Genomic DNA, 26,489 nt, shown 5'->3' with positions numbered 1-26,489 from the left:
AATTCTAAGAAATTTCGATTCTGTGCCGTTGCCGAAAAACAAACCACCACTCGTCAGATTTTGACAAATAAAGCGCAGATATGAGGCGTAAATTTGATAGTGATGATTCAATGCTACTATATTTCTAAGACATAATAAGTAGCTAAAGTTTTCTTTGCAGGATACGTATACGCCGTTGTACGCATGTGTGGTTAAAATAGCACTGTTAGGTAAAAGGGTGCTAGCTAGCTACACACAAATCTACAAATTTATTTAGTAAATGTTTTTATGGATTTTTGATGCTAATGAGGGAGGGGTGCGATACTACAATCGCGCCTTTACGGTAACCACACAAACGCATATGACCATCTTCTAACAATAATTTACAACGAAAATGAAAATGTAGTGTAAGAAATGCATACATTACAAAAATTTCTTTAAAGGTAGAATTTTTTTGTAGGCAGGAAGTTTCATGAGAAAAGTCTTGAATTGAATTTTAAAATTTTAGAATATTCAATGATTTTGTTCCCCCATATTACTCAGTCCTCTTCAAAGTTAAGTAGTTTTTCAGATTATTGCTAATGGCAGAAATCTTTAGGCGGCATGGCTTCTTGTTTTATCTTTATTTTCAGTAATATAAATAATGAGCAAAGGAGTAATTGTATGGGAGTATATGGGTGACATCCCAGGACTTTATGCACCTTATTCTGACAAAGTGAGCAATTATATTGAAGAACAATATAATAAAAATCCACTATGCACCATTGAGTTAAAAAACATTGACCCAATATTGAAGTCATATGATGTAGATTTGACAGCTAAAAAGCAAATTCACAAAGCAAGTAAGTTTTCTCTATATTTTTATATCATTTTTATTATAATTATATGTTGTATTAATTACCATATCTAAAGCCGTGTTTACACTTTTAAACTATTGAAACAATATTATTCACTGCAATAAATTCATTTAATTCTTCTTCTTTTCATTAATTGTTAGATCTCTCTTGTTTTGTAGCACACTCACTTATAGCACACTCATTTTTTACAAATCAGAATGAGAAGTAAATTATTAATTCTGATTTTATTTTCACACTATGAAATTAAGGTTTATTTGAAGAATAAATAGATAAGTGTTAAAAAGATCAACAAACAAACATTATTGCATGTTGATAGTATATATGTTACAGGGAATTCCCCAGGTATTATATATAAGGGTTGCGGTTAGGATGCTTAAAAAATGCTTAAAAAATGGGAAAATGACCTACACTGTTATCAACACCTTCAGAGTATCATTTTGCTACAGTGATAACAACAACATGTTAAATCCCTCCAAAGGGGATATGTTTTGCGTGACAAATAATGGACAGCATCCAAGCATCCATCAAGATTTATTTACTACGGTAGCATAGTAAACCTTTTATTTTATCACTCTTATTTTAAGTGCTTTAAGGCTTTTAGCTAACACTAGATGTGTGAAATGTCCTTGGTTAAGCTAGCTTCACCAGCTTGCTTATGATTAGCTAGTTAGCTATATATTTTATTTTCCAATCTAGCTAGCTGTCTTTGCTGGAGTTAAAAGGTTGAATAAGGCTGTATGGGTAACATAAGCATGCTAGTTATAGCTTCGCTGACCAAAATATCAGCAAGATCTATCTTGCACTTATACACTTAAAAATCAATATTTAGCTATATGAAAGAAATTTACTATTTTTATAATAATCTGTGAGATACTTGCTGGAAGTAAATTTGAAGGTTGTTTTAGTGTGCAAATTCAAAGGTGAAGAAAGTGACTTTTTTGTTGGGTGATGTGAGGCACTGCACTGTTAAATATTCACTGGTGGATAAAAATTTTTTAAACCAGTACACTCCTCCATTAAAAGATGAGTGTAAAAAGGCTTTTCTCAGAAGACTTAACTTCACTATATGTAAGAAATTTTATTTTTTAGCATTTTTATGGGATTATGTGTCAGTACTCCACTAATTAAAAGAAAATAATAATCGATTATTCTGATAAAACACTATTGGTTATTGCGCCCCTTTTGAAAATGAAATAAATATGGTACCCCCTCCCCAAACAAAAATATTTTATCTCAGATTAATCAGAAGAAATGTACCAAGAAACACATCAGTTTTATCTTTCTAGATGCCTCACAAAGAGAAATTCGGCGTACTATTTATGATTTAAAATCAACAATTGGCAAGGGTGTGGTTTGGGAGTGGTTAACAGACCAGGGTTGGATCACTTATGATATTGAATCTCTAGGCGCCATTGAAGATGCATTTGCTAAAAGTGAGGCTGAACTTGACCTAGGTGAGATATCAAACATCTTTTAACCTTTTTTATCACGAGATATATTTGGATTTATTTATAAAAAAATAAAAAGTTAACTGTGTAACGAGAAAAACTCAGATAATCTGTTTTATATAAAATATAGTGATATTTTAAACTTCGTAATATCCCATTTTGATCATTTTAAATTACAGTTTATAAATGTTTAACGTTTACAGGAACGTGTTGGTAGTTTTCTGAAATTAATTTTCTGTAACTTAGCTACCCTCACCTTCAAGCTTCCAAATATTGTATTGGTGCAGAAGGGCTACCAGAAAAATAAATCTTCAGGATTTGTTAGACCTATTCAAAGGCGAGCTTGTGCATATAAATCAAATGTGGTCCGGCCTCAACCTGCACGTGAGCTGTATTTTGTATTATATTACATATTTTGAACCAATTCAACAACAAACTGTACCTATATGTGATTGTTTTTAAGGAAGAAGAACAACAGATGCGCAGCCGATAAATCATAAAGGTAAAAATTATATTTATTACATGTCTGAAAGAAACAAATTTTTTGATTTTATTATTTTTCTAATGAAAATAACTGTAGAAATTAAGTCACTAGAGTTAGTTGCAACAAGTATTATTATCTTTAAAAATGACTTTCCCTGGATAAGGAGACAATGCTATCAAAGTCTGCATTTTTTGCTGTAAGGACAAAATTTTAATAAGTACTCAATTGTGCAAGTTTGCAAATGGTTGGATTATTTCAGGCAAATTTTTTTTTGGATAATTAGAAAAAACACTTCGTTCAATCTATATTATAATACTTTACTTTCCATCTATGAGCCTAATATAGTATTATATATATTGGTAAGGTTGCCACAAAACCTTACCAACATAGGGATATTTTTTTTTAAAAAGTCAGTGTAAACCTGGGAATATCATGGAAAAATTTTATAATAAGTGTAAGTTATGGGATATTCAAGAAATAATTTTAGGTCAGTTAGTGGTGTGTACATTTCACCAGAGCCATTTTGTTGTTTTCTGCAATCTTCTGAGATCTATCTTAAAAGTCAGGCAGTTTGTGTTTTTTTATTTTTTCTGGTACCTCCTTGACTTTCTTGTAGCTGCTAGCAAATCACATTTCGCTAAAAGAACTCCAAAACATCAGGATGTTTCTAAGTTCTGTATACTTGTTCACGATGTTCCTGCTCAAGAGGTAATTTAGTGTTTTGTAAAGTTTTTTGAGGGGGAAAGGGGGCTAGTGAGCAAAAGCGTAGCCTATTTGACATTTAAGTGTGCGTAAAAAATCACATACAAAGATTACCCGAACGTAGACATAAAATTCATATTATTCTTGCCATCAAATTGCCAGATAGAAATTCATTGAACACAAGCTGGTGTCATCGATCGATGGACTTGGTATTTAGAGTTTCTACGGTCACCATGGTGTGAACGTCTTGTGATGTTTCTTATATAGGATTGCGCCATATGCCTGGTATCGTTAAAGGATGAAGATGGTGGAGCAAGCAGCGTTGTTGAATCTATTGTTCAGTTAAAAAAGTGTAAACACATGTTCCACGAATCGTGCATGGAAGCTTATTGTAAGCAAGGGCAACAAGTAAGTGATTGATTTTTAATGTGTTATGTTGTGTTATGTTTTTATCTATAATATACAGTACAAATTTATTACTTTAAAATAGGGACGCCAATCACTCCCACCATCTGGAATATTGTGCTATTTAAAACATTTAGCCTCCAGAACCAGATTTACGGGTATTGGAGCACATCTTTCTCAAACAAACACTCTTCTTATATGATAATACGCCAGTTTCGTGTGTCTGTCTGTCACTTTTGCAAAGTGGATTACATTCTTCAAAATTTTCTTTAACAAATTCTATAAAACATCGCCTATAAAATTGTTCTGTAATTTACCAAACTTTACCGATAAAATAGTATTGACGTCAAAGGAAAGTTAATTAAGATTAGTGAAGCCATTACATTGCACTTTTAAATCTAAGGCTAAATAACTTGGAAACGGGTGGAAATAACTGACGTCATCTCCTGCGTGGGTAACTAGGGACTACCTGGGACCAATTTGGGTAAGTTGTCCAAACCTGGGTCACCAAATCCGTTTCAGAATGGACGGGTTAATGACGTCATAAAAAATCCTTTAAACCCTAATATCTCTGCATCCGTTTGTCACAGGTACACGATCCTATACATTTTCTTGATCATCGTTTCAAGATCTATACGATAAAGGCAACAGGCATACACATTTCTAAAAAAAAATTTTGTGTTCTGACATTTCTCTGCTGACATCATCAAAATTTAAATGACGGTTGTTTTTCTCTGTTATCCTGCCTAAGTGGATTTTTCCACGGGCCTTACCGACTAGACTCTTATAATAATAAGAAGTGTATGTGACGGTCATAGTGGATATCCTCATTTTCCTTTAATATCGCCGAAATTTTCTTTGAAGTCGCCGAAAAAATTATGTTTTAAATGTTAAACTTTATGACGTTATAACAGGTATACAAATTCCTAAAAAATTTTTTTAAGGTTTTGACGGGTCTTTGCTGACGTCAGCAAAATTTTTAATCTCTGATAACTCCTTAGGCGTTCGTCGAGAACATATTATCCTGTACATTATTTTAACCAGCATTTCCACCTCTACACATAACAGACAAAGAATAAACAAATTTAGCGAATTTTTTTATCTGTACTGCACTGCTGACGTGAGCAAAACATCTAAACAAACTCTCTTTTTATTGACCTTTTGCCTAAGTGGATTTCTCCACGGGCTTTATAGACTAGTTCTAAATATTAATACTGAATGTGAAAACCTATTTCTTTTAATTTTTGTTATTTACTAATCAACAAACTACATGTGGATTCAGAAGTCTAAAACTTAGGAACATGTTAGGGTTATTTAAGGCTTTGATAATACAAAGAAGTACCGAAATCTTGCTTTAAACTTGTGGCGTGTGGCCTTGTTGTTATGGAGTTCGCTTCGCAATGACAAGGTCTGTGGTTCCGTCCACAGCGCAGGCATTTTTAACAAGTGCCTTTACCACAGATACGGGTCAACCCATGCCATGTGAGGGAAATTGGGTAGGTATTACCGGTTTATACTGAATGTATACAATCCAAACACAGGACCCACATTGATTACAGTGTTTCCTACACTGAAGTGGCTATATCCTGTATAAATATTCGAAAAAATAATATTAAAAAAGTCATAAAAGAAAAGGGAAATTAAGAACAATTTAAGAACATTTGGAGCTTGCTTGAATGGCTTCTGGCCTACAAGCTTCAATAACAGTGTATATATTTTCAACATCATTTTTAAGAAGTTCTTATGGAGTTGATTTTTATTGCACATTGACAGTGAGGTCTGTAAAACTTAAGTTAACCCCGACTATAAGCCCATTCAGCAAAAACTTTTAGGACTTCGCCCCATATCTTGAAGGCAGGAAGAATTACAAAGAGCCACGCTGATTTGTCCAAATTTTGAGCGTCCTTGCGTATTAAAAAAAATGGCTTGATTCACCAACAAGCATTATAATCTTTGCACCTTTTAGAATGGCTGCATACAATGTCCTGTTTGCAAGAAAATACATGGTGTGAAAACTGGGAACCAACCGCCTGGAGATATGCTTGTTTCGATCGACACAGGACAATCTGTTGCTGGATATCAAGGTTGTGGGATGATCACTATTACATATAATATATCATCGGGAACACAGGTTGGAGTCATTGCTCACTTTTAATTGTTATTGTACCATTTATGTGAGTTGTAATCAATATTAGGCCTGTTGGTGTAGTTTCCAGGCCCCTAAGCTTGATTTCAGTGTTGTTTACAGGCCTAAGCCTTTTGATAACGATTCCAATCTCTATCCAAAATAAGTGACGTCGAAATTACAATGCTGTAGATCATGTTATGATAATCATTTTTTCTTATTTACAGGGACCTAAACATCCTCATCCTGGGCAGCCGTACATAACGTATGCATTCCCCAGAACTGGTTATCTACCTGCAAATGACAAAGGAAAAAAGGTAAACCATAAAATTAATTTTGCATACACCTGCTTTGTGGTGTAATGATCTGCATGCTTATTAAAGCTTAAAACAAGTTAATTTTCGCGAAAAACAAGTTAATTTTATTAAAAAGAGCTTGAAAAGTTGTCTAAGAATTTGTATATGTTTCTAAAAAATCTTTATTGATTCTCGAGATATTTCTGCAAAGTTGAGCTTGTAATAGCTACAAAATTATGACGTTATCAACTAGCTCTATAACATGTAAATGCTGTTCATAGTTATAGTAATTAAATATTTAAATTCATGTAAAGTGTTCAAACGTTAAACCGAATGGCAGAAAAAAAATTTTTTTTAGCCCTATATGCCTTGGTAAAACTGTTAAATACAACAGCTTCCAATCAAATAAACCAATAAAAAAAACAATAAAAGCTAAATTGTTATGGTGGGATGTATTATTTAATTGAAATTAAGCAATCATTCTTCTATATCTTTATCTCTAGTTAAAGTGATTTAAATAAAGTTTGAAGATGGGACGAAATATCTTTAGCACAGGAGCAACAAAAATTATATTGGTACAGGATTACCAAGCGTCCTAAAATTCCGAAAATATCCCCTAAATTTTTTGGGACCTTTTTATAATGGAGTTTGTTCTGTGAGATATAAGTCTGAAATATTTACATTCTACATCAGCTAATGCAGGAATTATAGTAACACGTGTTTTTCGAAAAAAGATGTATTATTAAGTGCCTTAAAGAATTAAATTTTTACAGAACTTCATTGCGAATAAACTTTTGCGATTAGAACATTTTTTATGCAAATTGTGGAACTTGTTTTTTTAGTTTGAAAACCTTGTATTTTTAAAAACTAAGGAAACTGATGGCGAAAAAGGTAAAGTCAATCGTAACATACTGTCAAGATCGAATATGGTAAATTACATGCTTTAGACAATACCGTTTTAATCGTCGTATAAGAATTTAATTATTTTTTGCGATTCAATGTTTTTGGAATAGAAATTGCTCAATTGAATTTGCAATCGATCAAATCTTCTTTGTTTTTGAAGACCTAATTTTTGCGATTTAATCTTACAAATAGTGTCAAAAATCGCAAAAAATAAATTCCGCGAGAATTTCTGCTGCAAACTTCTCTTCTTTTATCAGCACAACATTAAAGGTATTCAAAATATCTTCATATAATTACCAAGAACAGATTCTTAACTTTTTTTGTTTTTTATGTTGCAGGTGTTGAAATTATTAGAGCTGGCATGGAAACGCAAATTAATTTTCACAGTGGGTACATCTTCTACGACAGGCATGGATAATGCTGTTATCTGGAACGAAATACATCATAAGACCTCACCACGTGATAACATAGGTGGTCATGGTTATCCAGATCCAAAATACCTGGACAACGTCATTGAAGAATTAAAACAGCATGGTGTGACGGAAGAAGATATCGATGGCGGTGATGACTCGGATGGTGACCAATAATTTTGTTATTTTTATGCAAATGCAATTGGTGTGTGAAAGCTCACGTTTTTTTTTTAAGTAGTAATTTTAGAAAACATTAGAGTCAGGGTATAGTTACTATAAATAGTTAACTCACAAAATATTAAAGAAATTAAAGAAGTAGGTTTGAAAATTGACAGAGCACTTTCAGGGAAGCATTTGTTGCATTAGGAGTAGAGTTTATTAAATGAATTTGTGTAAAAATGTGTATGTAAGTAATCCTTTATAGGCTCGCACTGAAGAAACAGACTTCGTTTTTGTTATTAAGGATACATATGAAACACCCAAATCTTTATTGTTGTCAATTTTTTTTATATACATTCCACTAGAAATCTTATAAAGAATAATTACTTAAATTTTTCTCACAGGAAAATATACAACAAACATGTTTTTTTAAGAAACATGTATTTTTTTTCTATGTGTTTTGATATCTCGAAAACAATTTTGCTTGATATCTTTTAGGCTTGATATCTTTTAGGCTTGATATCTTTTAGGCAGGCTAATCTTCTGAACAAGTTGCGCTCTCCAATGGTGTATGTTTTTTTTTTACTTAGAAATGAATTGTTAAATATAAAGCTTTTTTTAAATAAAGCATAACGCTTATAAGCATATGGGTCAGCTGGGGAATTCTGTAAGTAAGTAAGTAAGTAAGTTATATTTGCCATCATTATAAAATCGTTAAAAATATTTACAGAGAAAAAGAAATTGAAAACAAATAAATAAAATAATAAACTATATATAATATTAAAATGTATCATAAAAATATAAAAATTAAATGCAATTTTCCTGAGTGTTGATATGTTTGATGGCTGGATAACACAAAACAAGCCAAGGCGAGATTTCCATTGTGGTCCATTTCTACCCTTATAGAAAAAAGCATATGATACTCATGTTGCCCATCCTTGATGAATCATTCTGTTGTGTATTTTTCTTTTATTATAGGTATTTTAATTAAAAGACATTCTTATTTTTCCTTATATTTTTCTCCAAGTGTGCACGCAATAAGTAAGACCACTATACTTTTGAAGTCAGCCTTGAGTAATTGTACGTTTTGTCCCCTTTTAAAGCTAACCATTACGACCATTTCATCCCAAGCAGCAGTAAGCAGCAGCATTTAATTTTTTAATTTGTTTCTTCAATAAGTTTACTCGAAACCTAATTGTGTTTTTAGCAGGTTCTACAGATTGATTTTGAATTTTAGTTTTACAAAAACATGTTTCACAGTGAAAAATAAAAAGTACAACAGACAAGCACAAGAAGTAACTTCTTGATATAAATTTGTAACTAGTCCTTGAAATGCAAAACCAAGACACTGTTAGTACTCAAGTACAGGAGGTTTGAACAGTGTGATTTTTATGCAAAGCAAAAACATAGAAAATTTATGTGGCGTTCGGAAAATATCCAAATTTTATTTCTCAGTTACAGGAGAGTACTTTCAGCAGGATTGATGGGTGTTTCATATATTCGTAAGTGTAATTAGATGTATTAGATGTAAATAGGGGCTGTTTTATATAGCTGAGAAAATTGTATATAAGTAGAAAGAAAAGATAATAACATCGATAATTTTTGTTTCAGTATAATTTTGTGGAGGGTCATTTTAGGCCGTCGACATAATCCTAGAAACTACCATGTGGTGCGTGTATCAGCGCTTGAAGTGTATATCTTAATTCGTAAAATTTTGCGCGAGTTTAAATTTCTCACATATATTTTGCGTGTTTAATTTTCGTGCATTTAAAAAATCTCAACTGTTTGATGTAAAGTGATTGTGGGTCTCAACCTTGTTCCCAGGGCTTTTCTTCTCTCATCAGCGCTGCGCTTATTGATCTTGCCGTACGACATGCCAAAAGAGACAACAGGTCCTGGAATCGAGGTTATGTGGTGATTTTGTGTCCTTGCGGCGTCCATCTTTAAGCAACATTTGTGGTGAGGCTCGTTTGGAATTACATACCAAAAGGCATTTTTTGATATAAGGATGTTTAATCACGCGGCAAATAGGTACATGAACCAAACCTGAAAAAAAGCATATGAAAAAAAGATTTATTGAACGAATTTACGCCTCTACAATCCCAGTCAAAATATGTTCACACAAGACAACTAACTTTGCGAAGTTCGCCGCCACAAGATTCACGCTTTTTAAACTTGAAGTTCACTTGCTTTGGGCGGTGGATTTAGGACTTTAAAATGTGCTGCTGGCGTCAGCATGTTAATGTGAGAAATTGGGGTCCTCGAGAGAGCCCTGACATGGACTATTTCGTAGTGTGCGGTGGTGGAGAATGCAAATGGCACGTTTTAAAAGCAGTGATTGTGCCGACTGCGGAGCATTCACCGTATGAAGCTTTTGTCAATAACATATCTTTGTTTGTGTCAATATTTTGTCTAGGATTGCAGCACTAAAAGGAATGGTTTCAGAGAGTGAGAGTTAATGGAAAGGCACAAGAACGGAGTGTTTAGTTCACTTACGATTACGAATTCGAAAGAAAGATTTTGTTCTATTTAATAAACACAACCACGACATTCTGGAAAGAGGAGGGGTGGTAAATGCTGTAACACTTTCCTTCTGAACACATTGAAAATGATAATTTTTTTTAGTAACGAAATAGTAGAACTAGAAACACACACAAAATTTCTCTACCATATTTATCCTTGATCCTAAGTTTTTTGTCTGTTCTGACCCCGATATTAATCAGACAAAAAAGCTTTGGAGTAGCCCCCGGAATATGTAGCTCCACTGTTATTGCTGACACAGCATAATATGTTTCTATGCAATACAAAATGGCGTGACGAGCTAGCTAGCTTTCAAAATGGCGTCGATATTTTGACTGTTCGATTCAATTGGATTGGATATGACTTATTATGTGCAGCTAGCCATATATGCTGATTAGGAAATATTCCTGGAAGGTGAGTCGAATTTTTGGTTCTCACGCCTGATTCTTCACCGGAAAACTCCTCTCTACCATTCTCAAATTCGTATTTGTTGTTGTTGTTGTTTGCTGTTGCTGTTGTTTTTTCTCCCAGTTCAAATGCTGTCAGAATTTGAATTTTACTAGAAATCCTCTTTAATCTCCTTAGCAGATCAAAAATAGATATATACTAAAATATGCTGTAGCATATAGCTACAATCCTACAATACAACCTAAACAAACAGCTCAAAGATGATCTTGCAACTGGTTCCAGGATAATATAATGAACAGATATTCTTGCAGTTGGGTTCGTGTCATAATGCTGGTTGAACCAATCACGGGCCAGTATTCAGATTAACCAGCCATTATGAAGTGATAGACAAATGCCGTAATCATAATGTTTTTGTGGTGAAACCTTTAAAAATACAATATATACTGGATTTTTCAAGGAATTCTTCTCTTTTTTAGTCAAAATTTTAATATGTTTTAGATATATATTACTTAATCTTTGCCATTTTGCGACATTTTAACGCCGTTTTGCTTGTAAATTCTGTTTAATTAAGATTTCTACTGTGAAGGTTTGTCCGTGAACAGTCCACTTGTATCGGAGAGCAACGAAGGAAAAAATTGTGACTGCAAGAATGAAAACAGTTTTCATGTTAAGAAACAGTTTCCATATTGCAAAACTATTTTAGTGTAAAATCAGAAAATAATTCCGGAATGCAGAAACCAATTTTAGCTTTTTTGTCCTCTACAACCTAATTTGGGTTTCTTCATTATAATCTTTGGACCAAGAAAGCCCTATATATGCCAATAAACTTAAGAATATTATATAACTAGCTAGAACTGGGGTGCACTTCAGGGGTTATCTTACTGCGGGAGGTTCTAATCAAATTTACTCGTAATAAAGATATTGTAGCTACCCCAATCCACCAAGCGAAACAGAAAAACAGTTTCCAAAGTTGAATTTCTGTTTTACAAAATAAACACTTAAAATTTGGTTTTTGAAATTCAGAAGTTTTTTATCTGTACCTTATCCAGATTGGCAACTGTGCTTCATAATTTTATGGTTTTGACCAAACTTGCAAAAGCGCTGTTGAACAGGGTGAGAACATCGGCTAAAATGTTTTAGTTTTGCATTTTTATACATCTCAATTATGTGTGTTTATTTCAGTGTGAGGTTGAAATTATTTCTAATGTATATATCAGTCAGTCTGGTATATACTTACAGTTTTTCGACTGTGCAGTCTTAAGCCTTGTTGGGTGGTTGCTAATCAGACCAAACAAGACATTGTCTGTCTCTTTTTCTACAATTTTGTCATCTTAACTTTGAAATTATTTAAGCATGCATGGAAACAAGAATTTAAAAACTTTACTGAATTGATGGATTTTGCTATTGCATAAACAGCGTTTATATATCATTTAGAAAGCACCATTTTAAAAAAATACTACTATTTAGTGGTCCCCTAATTAGGTGTTATCTCAGAATGTATAAATAATAAATGTGTGTCAGATCCACCCGACAAATAAAAAAATAATTAAAATATATTTTAGCGTTTTTTTTGGAGAATTCAAGTTAAGGTTTTAATTGTTGTTTTTGATTATGCAAAGCACAAAATGTCTTACACTGCTTTTTTTAATGTCACTTTAATTGGTATTGCAACTAGTTATAATTTCAACAGTTACGTGATCAAAAAGCTTGTTTGGTATACATGCTACAAATCACACACCTGCAGTGGTTATACCATTAAATGAGATAAAGTCTCTGAGATGTGACGACTCTAGATTGTCGGAAAATGCAACTTCTGTTAGTTCCCTTCTAAAAACATATATCTAAATAATTTTGGGTCACCTCTTTTCAAAAATTTAGTCAAGTTTCTTTCTTTTTATTTGACGAGGAGTAAGTAACCCATTGTCCACAATCTAGAAAAGGATTATAGCTTGTTCATTTATTTAGACACAGCAAACCAAGATTGAAAGTCACAAGATAGTGGCCATAAAGAAAGTCTATAGTTTTTAAACACAGCATGTGTAAAAACATGCATCTGATAAAAAAATAAAATGAAAATAAATTTTACATGGTCACACTTAAAATACTTTAGCAAATACTTGTTAGTGATAAAAATTTTGAAAAGAACAGGTTCAAAGTAATAATTGTTACAAGAAAACATTTGCATGTAAAAAACTAACAGCAAAACATTTTTGTGCATTACATTAAGTGTTATTGATTTGAAATAATCAAAGTTAAACCTAATGGTAAACACATTAAGGCTTAAGGATTATTATAACTTGGGGGCATACATTGGAATGTATATTATTGTTGATAGATAGATAGATATTTTATTTATCAATAGCAGTTATATATATACAATTAAAATTAAAAGAAAATAAATATAAAGAAAAAGAAAATAAATATCATAATTAGTCAGGGTAACAAAATTAAAATATATAATGCTATTGAAGGGAGACCATACCTAATAGCATAAAGCTAAGGCAAAGGGTATGGCCACCCTTGGACAATTACAGTAAACGATACGAGACGCACAAAACAACACACACATAAAAGTGGGTCAAATGATAAACAACCATGCGGGAAACAAATGGCCAAGTCTGACAATTCAGGAAGGATTAGTAAGAGGAAACAAAGTACTTTTTCAGATCACTTCTAAGATTAAAATAATCAAGGGAAACAAATTTTCTAGTCATTAAAGACTGCAATTTATTCCAGGAATTAATGGCATTAAATCTAATTGAGTTTTTACCAAAAGAAATAGTATTAAAGGTAGGGAGATTGATCAAACCAATTTTCTCTGCCCGAGTGCCTTGAGCATGGGTGAAGTCAACCGCAAATGTATTAAGGATAGAAGCAGGCAATTTTTCATGAAATAGTTTATGTAAAAATAGAATATTGTGACATTTGACAATATCAGAGAATTTGAGGAGCTCAAGATTACCATACAGGTGACTGGATGATGCTCTTCGAGATTCAAAAGACATGAGTCTAATAGCAAAATTTTGCAAAACAGTAATACGATTAACATCAAGACTGTTTGGCTGACCCCAAATTTGATTACAATATTGCAAGTGTGAATGAAAAATGGCATAGTAAACTAGAATAAGAACATTTAAAGGCACAAAGTGACGAAGTTTAGCTAAAGCTCCATTGGCCCTCTTGAGCTTGGCAACAGTATCATTGATCTGAGACTTCCAGCTTAAATCAGAATCTAATAGAACACCAAGATATTTAATACAATTACTAGGTATAAGCCTTTTACCATTGATAAAAAGCCTAAAATCGTAATTAAGAGGTTTCCGTGTATGTTTAAAAACAATGTACTCAGTCTTACTAGCATTAAGAGAAATTTTATTGGCATTGAGCCAATGGCAAAGAAGCTTGAGGTCAAAATTCATTTGTTTGGCCAGTTGTTTCAAAGATTTACTGAAGTTTAAGAGATTGGTGTCATCAGCAAAGTGATGCACCAAAGAAAAATTAATTGAACAATGCAGGTCGTTAATATAAATTAAAAATAAAAGAGGTCCTAAAACAGAGCCCTGAGGGACACCATGCCTGATAAGATTACTAGTTGATATATTTCCATTGATGGATACAAACTGTTGACGTCCTATTAAATAAGATTTAAATAGTGAGAGTGGGGTACCACGAATTCCATAGTGAAAAAGCTTTTTAAGCAAAATTTCATGATCAACCGTATCAAAAGCCTTTTGAAGATCAATGAACACTCCACATGCATAATTTCCTTTATCAAGAGCATCCATAATTTTTTGAGAGATGTTCAGAAGTGTTTGAGAAGTCGAGTAATTTTTCCTAAAGCCAAATTGATGCTTGTAGAGGGCGTTGTTTGCTTCGAGAAAACCATACACTCGTTTGTATATGATTTTTTCATATATTTTATCAATATTTGAGAGTAAGGATATAGGTCGGTAATTTGTTAATTCTAATTTGGACCCTTTTTTATAAATAGGGATGGTCTTGGCAGTTTTTAGGTTTGTAGGAAAAATACCAGTTGTGAAAGACAAATTAATAAGTTTTGAAAGTGGTATAGATAATTCAGATTTAACAAGAGTTAAAATATGGGCAGGAATACTGAATGGCCCAGAAGATTTACCAGGGTCAAGGGAAGAAATGCAATGCAGAACTTCTAAATCATCAGTTGGTGAAAGAAACATCGAATTAGAAGTAGAATTTTTTAGAAAAGAGGAGAAATGTTTTCGAGTGAACGGGATATTCATTCTGATGTTATCTGCAATTGAAGCAAAGTAATCATTAAAAGAATTAGCAATTGTCACTGGATCAGTTACAACAGAGTTATTAATGTTCATACAGGTGGGAGAAGCAGAAACAGAAGAACGAACAGAAATAATATTTTTAACCCCTTTCCAAATATTGCCAATATTTTTTTGGTTATTGCTGAAATATTTATTGAGGAAATTACTCTTACTCATTCTACATAGAGATACAATTTTATTGCGGTACTTTTTAAAACTCTCTAGCAAGGAAGACTTTAAAAGTGGATCTTTCTCTCTTAAAAAGCATTTATGCAGATGGTCTCTTTTGATTATTGAGGTAAGGATACCATTAGTAATCCAAGGATTGGATTTTTTTTTTCTTTTTTTGTTGCATGTTTTTTTTAGAGGAGCATGATTGACCAATAGACTGTTGATACAATTGTAAAAATTGTTAAACGATAAGTTGGGATCATCTACATTCAATTGTAGGATATCATCCCAATTTTTATTGTGAAGTTCGGTGAGAAAGTCATTGTGATGAAATTTCTTCCAATCATGAACAAATATATCATCAGAGGTGTGCAAAGGATTGATTGCAGACAAGTTTTTTAAGACTAAGAACTGAGGGAAATGGTCAGATATTGAACTTATAATATTACCAGACACAGTGTCCCACTTGGCTGAACTAAAATAAATATTATCAATAATCGTGCTAGAAACTTCAGTAACTCTTGTGGGAAGAATTATATGCGGGAGTAAGTTAAATTGCGAAGTAATATCGATGTAATCGGACACTTCTTTGACTGTTTCAGACTTTAGAAGGTCAATATTAAAGTCTCCAAGGAGGAAGATAGACTTGTTATCTGAAGACGCTTTCTCAAGAAGAGGCAATAAAAAATGATTGTTGAACTCATCAACAGACATCGAGGGATGTCTGTAGATGCATCCAACAATCATGTTTCTATCTTTGGCCCGTATAATTTCAATGAATTTAGATTCAAGCTCCTTGCTTTTATATGCAAGAGTATCCAGGTCGGGACGTTCAATAAATTGCAAGTGATTAGGGATGTACAAAAGAGCACCACCCTTTTCACCTTCAGTAGGTGTGTGCGTGAAGGAATAACCCGATAGATCGCAGTTAATAGGTGGGATTTTAGTCTGGAATTTGGTCTCAGTGATACCAATAACACTGAAGTCATGCCCAAGTTGACCTAACAGAATCTTTAGTTCATCAATATGTTTAGACAGAGAGGCGATATTCATATGAAAAAGGGAGAATTTATCAGAATTAACTTGAAGGGCAGAGAATTCAATTGGATCGTAATATTTGCAGTTGACACCACCCATGGTTTCAGGATGGGGGACCTCGTTGATTTCAATAGAGTTGAGCTGGGAGAGAAACCTTTTCATTTCCATAGAGGAAAGACTCTTGTCATAAACTAAGGGGGGAGTTGTTGAGACAAAGGGGAGAATTTTGTTGATACATTTACAACAGAACCAAAGTTCATCAGAGTTTTGGAGAGATATATAATCATCAGCATTGAGACCATTGCATTTAATATGAATCCAGAATTTACAAATATCACACTGAATAGCCTTATGATTTGAATTAACAGACTTTCCACAGACACCACACGGAAAATTTATCATTTTTAAGTGAACACACAGAACATAAAAATATCACACAAAAATTATCAACAAGCCTATAGAAACAAGATAATCACGTATGAGAGCAAACGAAAACAAGCAGGAAATGACACAACACACAAAATGACAATGGGATGTGTCAAAAGATGTGTTTAGCGTTTCAAAAGCTAGACAAGATGATAAACTACAGGGGAGTGAAAATTGATTATTATGACCGATTCAGCAAGCAAGCGCGCAAAAATAAATAAATAAATAAATTATTAAATCGAGTGAACGAAAAAAAAAAAAAAAAAAAAAAAAAAAAAAAAAAAAAAAAAAAAAAAAAAAAAAAACGCCTTTTTTTGGCGCGAAAAAGACACGTTTAAAAATTTACCTTATTCCAAGGAAACATCGTCATAATAATAATCTAAGTCGCTTACGTGAAAAATTTTAAAAGGTTCATCTGTTATATTTGGTTTAATAAAAACATTACCCTTCCAAGACCAAGATGATGCAATTCTACCTTCGTGATATAATTGACTGCTCATTCCCAACAGGGCTTTATAAGCTGGGCAAAGATTATCTGAAATAACAACTTTACGATGATTTACACTGTCTTTCAACTTTTTACGGTTTTCGAGCGCTTTTTCAGCCTTTTTCCTGTTGACGAACCTAACTATAGTGCGCTTTGGAAATTTCGAGTCTCTTTCCCTCTTTGACTTTGGTAGGCGATGACAAGCCTCGATTTCGTTACAATCACAGGTAACACCGATTTCCTGAAGAATGCTTATTACCTTTGCTTCGAGATTTCGATCAGCGATATCATCTGATATGCCAATGATTTCCAGATTATTTCTTCTGGAGTATTGGTCCTGGGCGTTAATCTTCATTTCAAGGTTAATTTGAGATTCGTAAATTTCGTCGTTTTCCTTTTCAAGTAATCTAATTCTTTTTTTCATATTTTTGTTGTCGTCGAGAATTCGTTTAAGAACATTATTTTTGATTTCATCTACGCTGTCTTTTATTTCTTTCAGCCCAACCTTTTCTTTCACTTCATCCTGAACTTTTATCAAAAATTGAACCAAATCTGGCTTTGTGAATTTATCAATTTGTGATTTAGATTTTCCCACAATGTCACTTAAGTTGGCAAGTGTAAAAGACGAAGCCATTATATCTTTATTTGAAATTAACTATTTATTTATTTAAGTTTATTATTCTAATCACTCCCCGTTGTAGATAGAGAAGTTTTACATCCGCTTATAGCTTATGAACACGTCCGTTCGCTACGAAGTCTTGCGTCGAATTATGTGTTAATCTTGTAAATGAAATAGTTACAGGTGAATTTTTATTTTTGACTTCTTGATTTTTAGATTCCATATTATTACTCAAATGGTAATAAATACCTTCTTTATACATTAATGATCTTGTGTGTATTGGCACTTCTAACAAAACTGTGAAAAGCTCCTCAAACGTCCTTATAGCTCCCACCATTTTGATTTCAAAAAGCAGTGTCTATAAGCTTATATAACAATGGACAAACCCCTGTTAATAGCATTTATACTTAACAGTATTGAAATATTTTATTTTGCCATATTTTTATTAAGTTTATAGTGTATAAATACAAACACAATGAATGCAGTATCAATGAATTTATCTCCAACCTCAAGTGCATCACCACCAGTCACGCCTGTTCCCTTATTTCATGGAAATAGTTTGCTGCCAATAAAATCATTCCCAACATGGAACCGCACTGGATTAAAAAACAATAAAGAAATTAGTCACATAACCAAAAATAAAAATTTACAAACAATGCTAGTTAGCTGTTTAAACAAAGCAGAAGTCATGACTCAAACTTCTCCACCATCCAGTTCAAATTCATCTGATCAGATGCCATTACATTCCATACATGAAAACCAAGATAGCAATACCAAGGAGATACGCAGAACCTATGAGAAGAGGATATTGTTTATCCAAGCAAATCACCAGCGTGTGCTGTTAAATCTTCAAAGGGAATTGGAAAAGTTAAAACTTCAAAATAAAGGTAGGGAAATATACCGTTATTGTCAAATCTGTCTGTATTTGTATATTATGACATGGTGTCATCAAAGGAGAATTTGAAGATTACCTTAAAAACATTTTTTTAAACCTGCCTGAAAAGTTTTTTACTGCTTAAAATGAAAAAAACACTTCCTGAGATAATAAAACTGTGTTTGATATGCTTTTACTTCTTGTACACCTTGGTTATCTCACTTGAATTAGACAAGAAACCCTGGTACAAATGTCTCTGCTGTTTCCATGAGCTTTCCTACAATAATTCTGTTCTATTGGATAATATATAAATGTAAAATATGTAAAATATGTAGCAAAAGACTACAGGATTTTATTGCACGTAATGTTTGGATGTCTCTGTACATAATAAATAAATAGTAAAAGACTGTTGACCAGGCCTATCAATAAGAAAATAACACCAGAGCTATAAATCGCTGCCCCAAGGGTACAATTATTTAAACTGGGCGAGCAATTAGAATAAATAAAATAAGATTATAAACACATATTTTATCACAAAGTCTGTTTTCTTTATGTTGTGTTATCTTTTTTATGTATTTTAGTTCTTTTTTACTGTAAATAATAAGAAAGATAACATTGATTTCTATGTGAGATGAATTAATGTTGCTCAGCAGGAAAACTTTTTTTAGAATTGGGGGAGCAATAATGGCTCAGCTAGTTTCTCATTTCTCAGAATTGGGCGAGCCTTTGCGTGAGCTAGAGCAATTGCTCTCCCCTTATTGATAGGCCTGCAAGTTGACATTTTTGGTTGTACTATACCACCTTGCGTAATATTAAGGAAAATTTTAACAATTTGTAATAATTGTTCAGCAGATTGTTGTTGTTGATAACATGCACATTTATATTTTTTAGGTATGAAAATAAAAATGAAGAAAAGATGAAATTATGTGCTTTTGTCCACTGTGTGTCTTTTTACTTTCCTTATAGCATTACAATTTCAGTTGATCATGGCTGGTGGAACATCACAAAACTGTGAACCAATCACGCAAGTACAAGATGTGTATGCACAGAATTTTGTTCCAGGTATGTGAGTCACCAGGACATCTTCATAGTACAGGTAAATTTCAGGGAGCAATTGGACTCCTCCTCAGTGAGACTATTATATACACATGTTAAGCTTATTATTATTATTATTATTCCGAAAGGTTACGAATATTTATACAAGATAACCACTTCAGTGTTGGAAACACTGTTATCAATGTGGGTCCTATGTTCTGAATGCATACAATAAGTATACACCGGCAATACCTACCCAATTTCTCTCACATGGCATGGGTTGACCCATGGCTGTGGTAAGGGCACTTGCTAAACATGCCCATGCTGTGGACCGAATCACGGGCCTTGTGATTACGAAGCGAACTCCATAACCACAAGGTTACGCGCCACAAACTAAGCATTAAGTTTATGCTGTACAATCTACCCTGAAACATCGTTTTTAAAATGAAACCACATAATTGTATGTAGATGGTTTAAACGTTTTACATTTCTTCTAATAAGAATATAAATTTTTTTTTCATGAATTGAATAAAGAACTTGAATTTTAATTCATCATTAGTTCTTTCCTGTAACTGTAGATTTCATCTCCTCAAATTTCTTAATTCGATTTCTTTGTTTTTAACTAAGGGATACATAGCAGCTGAGTTTATAGAACTTATAGTGTACACCAAAAAAATCCTACTTGGTTACTCGTTTAAACCTAAAACCACAATTATGTGGTTTCAGGTTTAAAAAACGATGTTTAAGGGTAGATTGTGCAGCGTAAACTTAATGTTTAGTTGTTTTTACTGTTTAGAGCAACCAGTTGACAATGGAATTGGCATGCTGCGGGGTGAAGTGATGGAGCTTCAAAAATCCTTACATGACATAAAAAACGAAAATATGAAACTGTCGAAAAAAATTAAAGAACGCGACGACAAGTACAATTTTTGTTGATTTTTGTTTCTGTAAAAATCATATATTGTTCTTGCTGACTGAGCATATAGATTGAAATATAACACTGCACATTGGTATGAAATGCTATAAGGAGTGTGAAATCTAAAAAAAAGTTCTATATATATATTCTATATATAATGTAAGTTTTGAATTACTTTTAATTCAAAGGCTATAAAAATAGGAATTAATTCTTTTCGAGATTAATATTTTAGGCGGTTGTTTAGTAGAGCAGTTGCTATGCTTTCACAGCCTTTATAGCTCAAAGATCGTACCCACAATCAGCAATCATTTACAGGCATTTCATATTAGACTCATTTACTTTGGAATGGTTAAAGTTCACTAGTTAGAAACCACAATCAGCAATCATTTACAGGCATTTCATATTAGACTCATTTACTTTGGAATGGTTAAAGTTCACTAGTTAGAAACTAGTTACAAACGGACCTAAAACATCTTATGGGTTATTTGGTTAGATGTGGCTTTACAATTCTAATTCTTGCTGATGACAGCACGGTCCATTTTCTTGATTTCATGAAGCGTTGTGGACCTTTGCCTTTATTGCTTCGTAATGCGGACCCTAGCAATCTGACTAAGTGGAACTTTTGCAGCCTTCTGCTGCGGAGCATTCGTCAGGCAATACTGTTTCGTCATTTCGTAAAAATCGCCAAAGAACTGCCATTTTCTAAAAAATTATGAACAAAAAAACGGTTAAGGAAAATAATATAAAGATGAATGAATGCATGTATAAATAAACAAATGAATAGGTATTGCATCTTGTTGAATTGTAAAATTGTACGTCCTTGAAAAAGCATGTCCTTGAAAAAGCACGTCCTTGAAAAAGCACGTCCTTGCGTAAGCTCACTTATCTTTAGAACTACAGTAAAAAGAAAAGCAAGTACAGAAAAACATCTTTCTTCATACACCGGCTACGACAGGATTTTACCCGCTGTTGCGAGGCCAGCTTGCATGCAACCTTTGGTAGATAACACCAATGTTGTAAATAGTGCTGGTGTTTCCTACGAAGGTGCCATTAAAGAATTAAAAAATCTTACCAACAAACAGAAAAACGAGGTAAAACAAACATTGTTACGTTTTCAGCAACTCGAGTTTTCATAAAAATAGGTTCAGCTACCAATATCATCTGGAGATTTTATTTCGAGGTGTTAATGCTTGTCTGTGTGTGGGTGTTTACCGTTGTACTAAGATTTATGTTCTTGCCTTCTTGCTGTACGTAATACACCTTTCCCGAATAAGTTTTCTTTGATGTCAACTTTGTCAAACAAAATGAATGTGATTTTTCTTTATCCTTACCTGAAACTTGATAGAATGTGAAATCTTTAGATTCATACAACAAAAAAGTAACCTGTTAATACAGTTTTTTTTAAATTTTGTACTAATTGACCTCTGCCTAAAACAGAAGCTTATTAGTACAAATCAAAAATGAAGAAGACTTTGACTGTAGCATTGATACCACCCAAAACAGCTTTTTCATATGTCGGATTAAGTTGAAGATTTATACACACACCAGTTCAATGATGCTGAATACTATCTTAACGTCAAAACGAAATTTCAAAAAACATGCAAATCGGGAAACGTGTATTTTTCAGCACATATTTCTTTAATTTCTATACCCATTATGAAGACGCGTGTGGATGTAACAATACACGTTTTTTGTTCCTGTAGTACCGTGCATAGATTATTACTGGATATATGTCATGTAACAAAATTGTGTTTTGTAGTTGTTGCAACTGAAAGAGAAATTACGAGAACAACATCCCAGGTACAAAATGATTTGTTGATTTAGCTCGTGAAAACAATAATCACAAAAAATTAGTACTCTTATCTTTCTTGCTGATGAGGAAAACGGTTTGTTTGTTTTTTAAAAAGAAACTGAGCGAGTTCTAAAAGTTTCTTATTCGATTTCTTATTTCAAAAATTTACATCCAAGGAACGATAGTTAATGCATGCTAAAGAATATTTAAATATTTTTAAATGCGTTTGAAACGCAATGTCTCTGCAATATAATAGCTTTATTTTAATAGAAGTTTTTATTGTAAAACAATTTCCTGAAATAAGAAGCAAAGTATGGGAAGTTTCTTATTTGTAAAATAGTCATAGCAATGTAGTTGTAAAAGTTTCTTAATTTTTTGAGATTCCACATGTAGATTTCTTATAAAAAACGTGTCATTAAGCTTTTTTTTTAACTTAACAATACAATGCTTTTATTGACTCGAAGAAGACATTTACATCTTTTTCTTATGTTCATTATAGACCGGAGAAATTGGTTTTACCAAAACTTGAAGTTCGAAATAGGTATGTTGTTTTAGAAAGTACTTTGATCAGTGCGGAAACACGAGATAATTATTTGAAACTAGCGAGTCTCTAAATTGAATTTCTACGGAAATTGACGGGAAACTAATCACAAAAAATATTTTTTGATATGTTTTTTGCAATGAGAAAACAAATTCATGCGTTCTTACTGTTTTATTCGACTTTAAAGTCACGTAAATATGAACTTAATCGCCTGAAAATATGGCTAGAAATCATTGCTGATTATTTCTAATTTATATATTTATATCTTACTAGTCGGTCAGGCCCCTGGAAAAATCCACTGAGACAAGGTAATAATGGAAAAGGACTGACCCAGACTTAGGAAACTAAACCAAATTCGTTCCAGGTTTCCCTAGTTACCCACGCGGTAAAAAATGAGTAATTTTCCCACCTCATTTCCATCACCTTTACCAATCCCACGTCATTGACGTCATTGACGCCAATATAAATGCATTGACGCCGTAACGTCAAAAATGCTAACAACTTAGGTATGGGTTTTTTGGCTATATAAAAGGAAAACGAAGATACCTGCTTTGGCAGTCATAGACGAACACAACTCTCGTATTATTATAGGCTATTAGCAATTCAATTCAATTATTATTACCTTCTTAAATGCTTATTATTATTACCTTCTTAAATGCTTCAGCAAAAGCCGTGCTTACATATTTCCGTGTTTTGCTATACCATATATTTTCCAAACAAAAAGCAACAAACATCAATTAGTTTTCTTGTTTACCATCTATCAGAGTGTGAAGCAGCAGTATGTTTGATAACCGACGTCTTGATAGATGACAATGATAAAACCACATAGTCCAACAAGAAAGTGAATTTAACCTTATGATGAAAATGAGCTACGACTTATTTAAGCGAATTCTAAGCTTTATTATCGAACTGCATATTGCATCAAAGGATTCGGCTTTAAATACAGCACAACTGATAAAAAACAGATGTAGAAATATTGTAGGGAACTTTTTGTTGTCGTTAATCTACTTGCACAATTTGCAATATTATTTTTGTGGCTAGACCCAGACTCTATGTTTATGCGCGGCTCGTTGAGAAAAACAGTATTGTGTTAGCAAATAAATTAAAGATGTGATTTTTTCTTTATATCGACCAGATTGAAGCCTAAGTTAACTTAAACCTGTAAAAACAGCCATTCACATTTCATGCGTCGCTACTTCAATCTTCTGTGACAAGAATCTGCATCATGCTGCAAAAAAATTTTTTTTTCAATAATTTTAGCAGAATTATTTTTACGCGAAATTCAATTGGCTCGTGTTTCCAGAGCTTTGAAACTTCAATTTAACGTATTATACCTTTCTGTTCACAATCTGTTTTTTCGCTTGAAAAAAAATTTATTGTGTTTCATTTTTCTTATTTTTCTTTATATTGACCAGACTGAGCGCAAAATCGTACACACTTGATCGAAACATTTCGAGAGCGCCTGTTTCGTTGCCGGTGTTACAGCCTTCTGCTGGAACGAATAATTTAACGTTACGACAAAAACGTGCACAAGCTTTGCATATACAAAGACAACGTTCAAATAAAGATGTAACTTTGATGCTGGGACAGTGAAAAATATTCATTTTGCTATATATATTTTTTTATATTAATTTAGTGTAATTCTTTTCGGTTTGTGATTACAAATGTTACCAATAATTTCAGGATCTGATTTGCGTAGCACTTCGCTATGTCTGAACTGTATAAGTTCGTTGTATTTCATAATCGCGTGTGTGAAAAGCAAATTTGTATATATATTATTTATACATACACACATATTGTAAATATAAATTAACAGCATTATAAAACACTTCACACTAGTTTTATTCTTGTCAATTTGTTCACATGAATTACCATTGTTATTGTTTTTGTTATTATTGTTGCACCCCAAATTGTAATGATTTCTCCAATTTGTAATAACACCTGCCCCAATTTGTAATAACTCAAAGCTGCCCCAATTTGTAATAACTCAAAGCTGCCCCAATTTGTAATACCTCAAAGCTGCCCCAATTTGTAATAACACCTTGCCCCAATTTGTAATAACTCAAAGCTGCCCCAATTTGTAATGACACCTTGCCCCAATTTGTAATAATTTCTTTTCTCGAAAAAATATTTGGAAAATCCATTGTAAAACTTCGGAAGGGAAAGAAAACTTACCTTTTATTTATTGTTAAGAAACCCTCGTACAGGGCCAGTCGGAAAATAAACATTCCATTTTTTCATGTAACTTTGATTTATTTATTTCATCTTTACATCGACTGATATTAATAGAAAGAACTAGGATCGTAATGCATAAAACCAGGTTGCGTCGCAATGTTCGATGTGTTAGTGAATGAATGAGATTGGTGTAAACAACAACATTAACGATGAAGTTACTTTTATTCTTCCCTATCTTGATATCTTTAACATTATCGTAAAAAATTATTTACAGCCGCGTGGTGACAAAGAATACGCGGCGATTGTCAAATTTACAAGTGATAGATTTAACACGCGTGTAAAAGATAGACCAAGGATTGAAAAAAGCTCTGTTGTGAAATTTTGGAGATCGAAGGGAAGATTCACGGTAGATGAAACCGGACATGTTTTGTTATACGACAATAAGAAGGTATGGAATCATTATTTATAATGAATAAACATGAATAGCAATAAAAATAAAATGAAACAGGTTGAAAGACCTTCAGCTCAAAACCAAAGTTGTTCTTATTATAAAATAAACAAATTTTGTTGTCAAAGATATTCACTTAGTTTACGTGTATCATTTGTACAAAAAAGTTGTTTGGACGTATTTTTTGTTGCTTGCACACTTTTTCCGTTTTTCATTCGTTTTTATATAACAGTGTTTTTTAAAAATATGAATGAATGATGTCTAATCTAATCTTTTTTCCTCAGAGGTGTTCCAGAGAGGTGTTTGATGAAAATGGATTAGTTGGTGAGGGAGATGCTAGCAAAGAGGTGTTGGATGAAAATGGATTGGTTGATGAGGGAGATGCTAGCAAAGAGGTGTTGGATGAAAATGGATTGGTTGATGAGGGAGATGCTAGCAAAGAGGTGTTGGATGAAAATGGATTGGTTGATGAGGGAGATGCTAGCAAAGAGGTGTTGGATGAAAATGGATTGGTTGATGAGGGAGATGCTAGCAAAGAGGTGTTCGATGAAAATGGATTGGTTGATGAGGGAGATGCTAGCAAAGAGGTGTTGGATGAAAATGGATTGGTTGATGAGGGAGATGCTAGCAAAGAGGTGTTGGATGAAAATGGATTGGTTGATGAGGGAGATGCTAGCAAAGAGGTGTTGGATGAAAATGGATTGGTTGATGAGGGAGATGCTAGCAAAGAGGTGTTGGATGAAAATGGATTGGTTGATGAGGGAGATGCTAGCAAAGAGGTGTTGGATGAAAATGGATTGGTTGATGAGGGAGATGCTAGCAAAGAGGTGTTGGATGAAAATGGATTGGTTGATGAGGGAGATGCTAGCAAAGAGGTGTTGGATGAAAATGGATTGGTTGATGAGGGAGATGCTAGCAAAGAGGTGTTTGATGAAAATGGATTGGTTGATGAGGGAGATGCTAGCAAAGAGGTGTT

General features: G+C 33.1%; 2 protein-coding genes across 4 annotated transcripts; both read left to right on the top strand.

Annotated features, from left to right (window-relative positions):
* Positions 1–100: 100 nt before the first annotated feature.
* Positions 101–9,367, top strand: LOC130624070 (E3 ubiquitin-protein ligase DTX1-like). Its single transcript, XM_057439639.1, has 9 exons — positions 101–821; positions 2,123–2,290; positions 2,531–2,668; positions 2,748–2,786; positions 3,385–3,476; positions 3,738–3,878; positions 5,842–6,006; positions 6,228–6,317; positions 7,538–9,367. The coding sequence occupies exons 1-9, from the start codon at positions 623–625 to the stop codon at positions 7,784–7,786; spliced, it is 1,281 nt and encodes a 426-aa protein (XP_057295622.1). The 5' UTR covers positions 101–622; the 3' UTR covers positions 7,787–9,367.
* Positions 9,368–10,560: 1,193 nt separating this feature from the next.
* LOC130624071 (uncharacterized) lies at positions 10,561–24,521 on the top strand. Of its 3 annotated transcripts, none has more exons than XM_057439641.1 (8): positions 10,561–10,702; positions 18,183–18,619; positions 19,573–19,668; positions 20,438–20,561; positions 21,450–21,648; positions 22,317–22,357; positions 22,849–22,890; positions 24,306–24,521. In XM_057439641.1, exons 2-8 carry the CDS (start codon positions 18,208–18,210, stop codon positions 24,481–24,483), a joined length of 1,092 nt encoding a protein of 363 aa, XP_057295624.1. In that variant the 5' UTR covers positions 10,561–10,702; positions 18,183–18,207; the 3' UTR covers positions 24,484–24,521. The 3 variants fall into 3 exon arrangements, with proteins under 3 accessions (XP_057295624.1, XP_057295623.1, XP_057295625.1); XM_057439640.1 differs by having other exon boundaries at positions 10,566–10,702; positions 18,190–18,619; XM_057439642.1 differs by lacking the exon at positions 10,561–10,702 and adding an exon at positions 17,815–17,915.
* The last annotated feature ends 1,968 nt before the right edge of the window (positions 24,522–26,489 follow it).

This window comes from Hydractinia symbiolongicarpus, chromosome 13, assembly GCF_029227915.1.
Source record: "Hydractinia symbiolongicarpus strain clone_291-10 chromosome 13, HSymV2.1, whole genome shotgun sequence".
Taxonomy (NCBI): domain Eukaryota; kingdom Metazoa; phylum Cnidaria; class Hydrozoa; order Anthoathecata; family Hydractiniidae; genus Hydractinia; species Hydractinia symbiolongicarpus.
The sequence above is the reverse complement of the archived record's forward strand: the minus strand, read 5'-3'. Positions and strand labels throughout refer to the sequence as shown.

Coding starts and splice junctions, on each gene's coding strand:
- LOC130624071 (XM_057439640.1), top strand. CDS start 10,676: ATGCTGATTAGGAAATATTCCTGGAAG. Junction 10,703..18,189: donor TTAGGAAATATTCCTGGAAG/GTGAGTCGAATT, acceptor TTAAGTTTATAG/TGTATAAATACAAACACAAT. Junction 22,891..24,305: donor AAACTTGAAGTTCGAAATAG/GTATGTTGTTTT, acceptor TATATTGACCAG/ACTGAGCGCAAAATCGTACA.
- LOC130624070 (XM_057439639.1), top strand. CDS start 623: ATGAGCAAAGGAGTAATTGTATGGGAGTATATGGGTGACATCCCAGGA. Junction 822..2,122: donor AAAGCAAATTCACAAAGCAA/GTAAGTTTTCTC, acceptor TTATCTTTCTAG/ATGCCTCACAAAGAGAAATT. Junction 2,669..2,747: donor GGTCCGGCCTCAACCTGCAC/GTGAGCTGTATT, acceptor ATTGTTTTTAAG/GAAGAAGAACAACAGATGCG.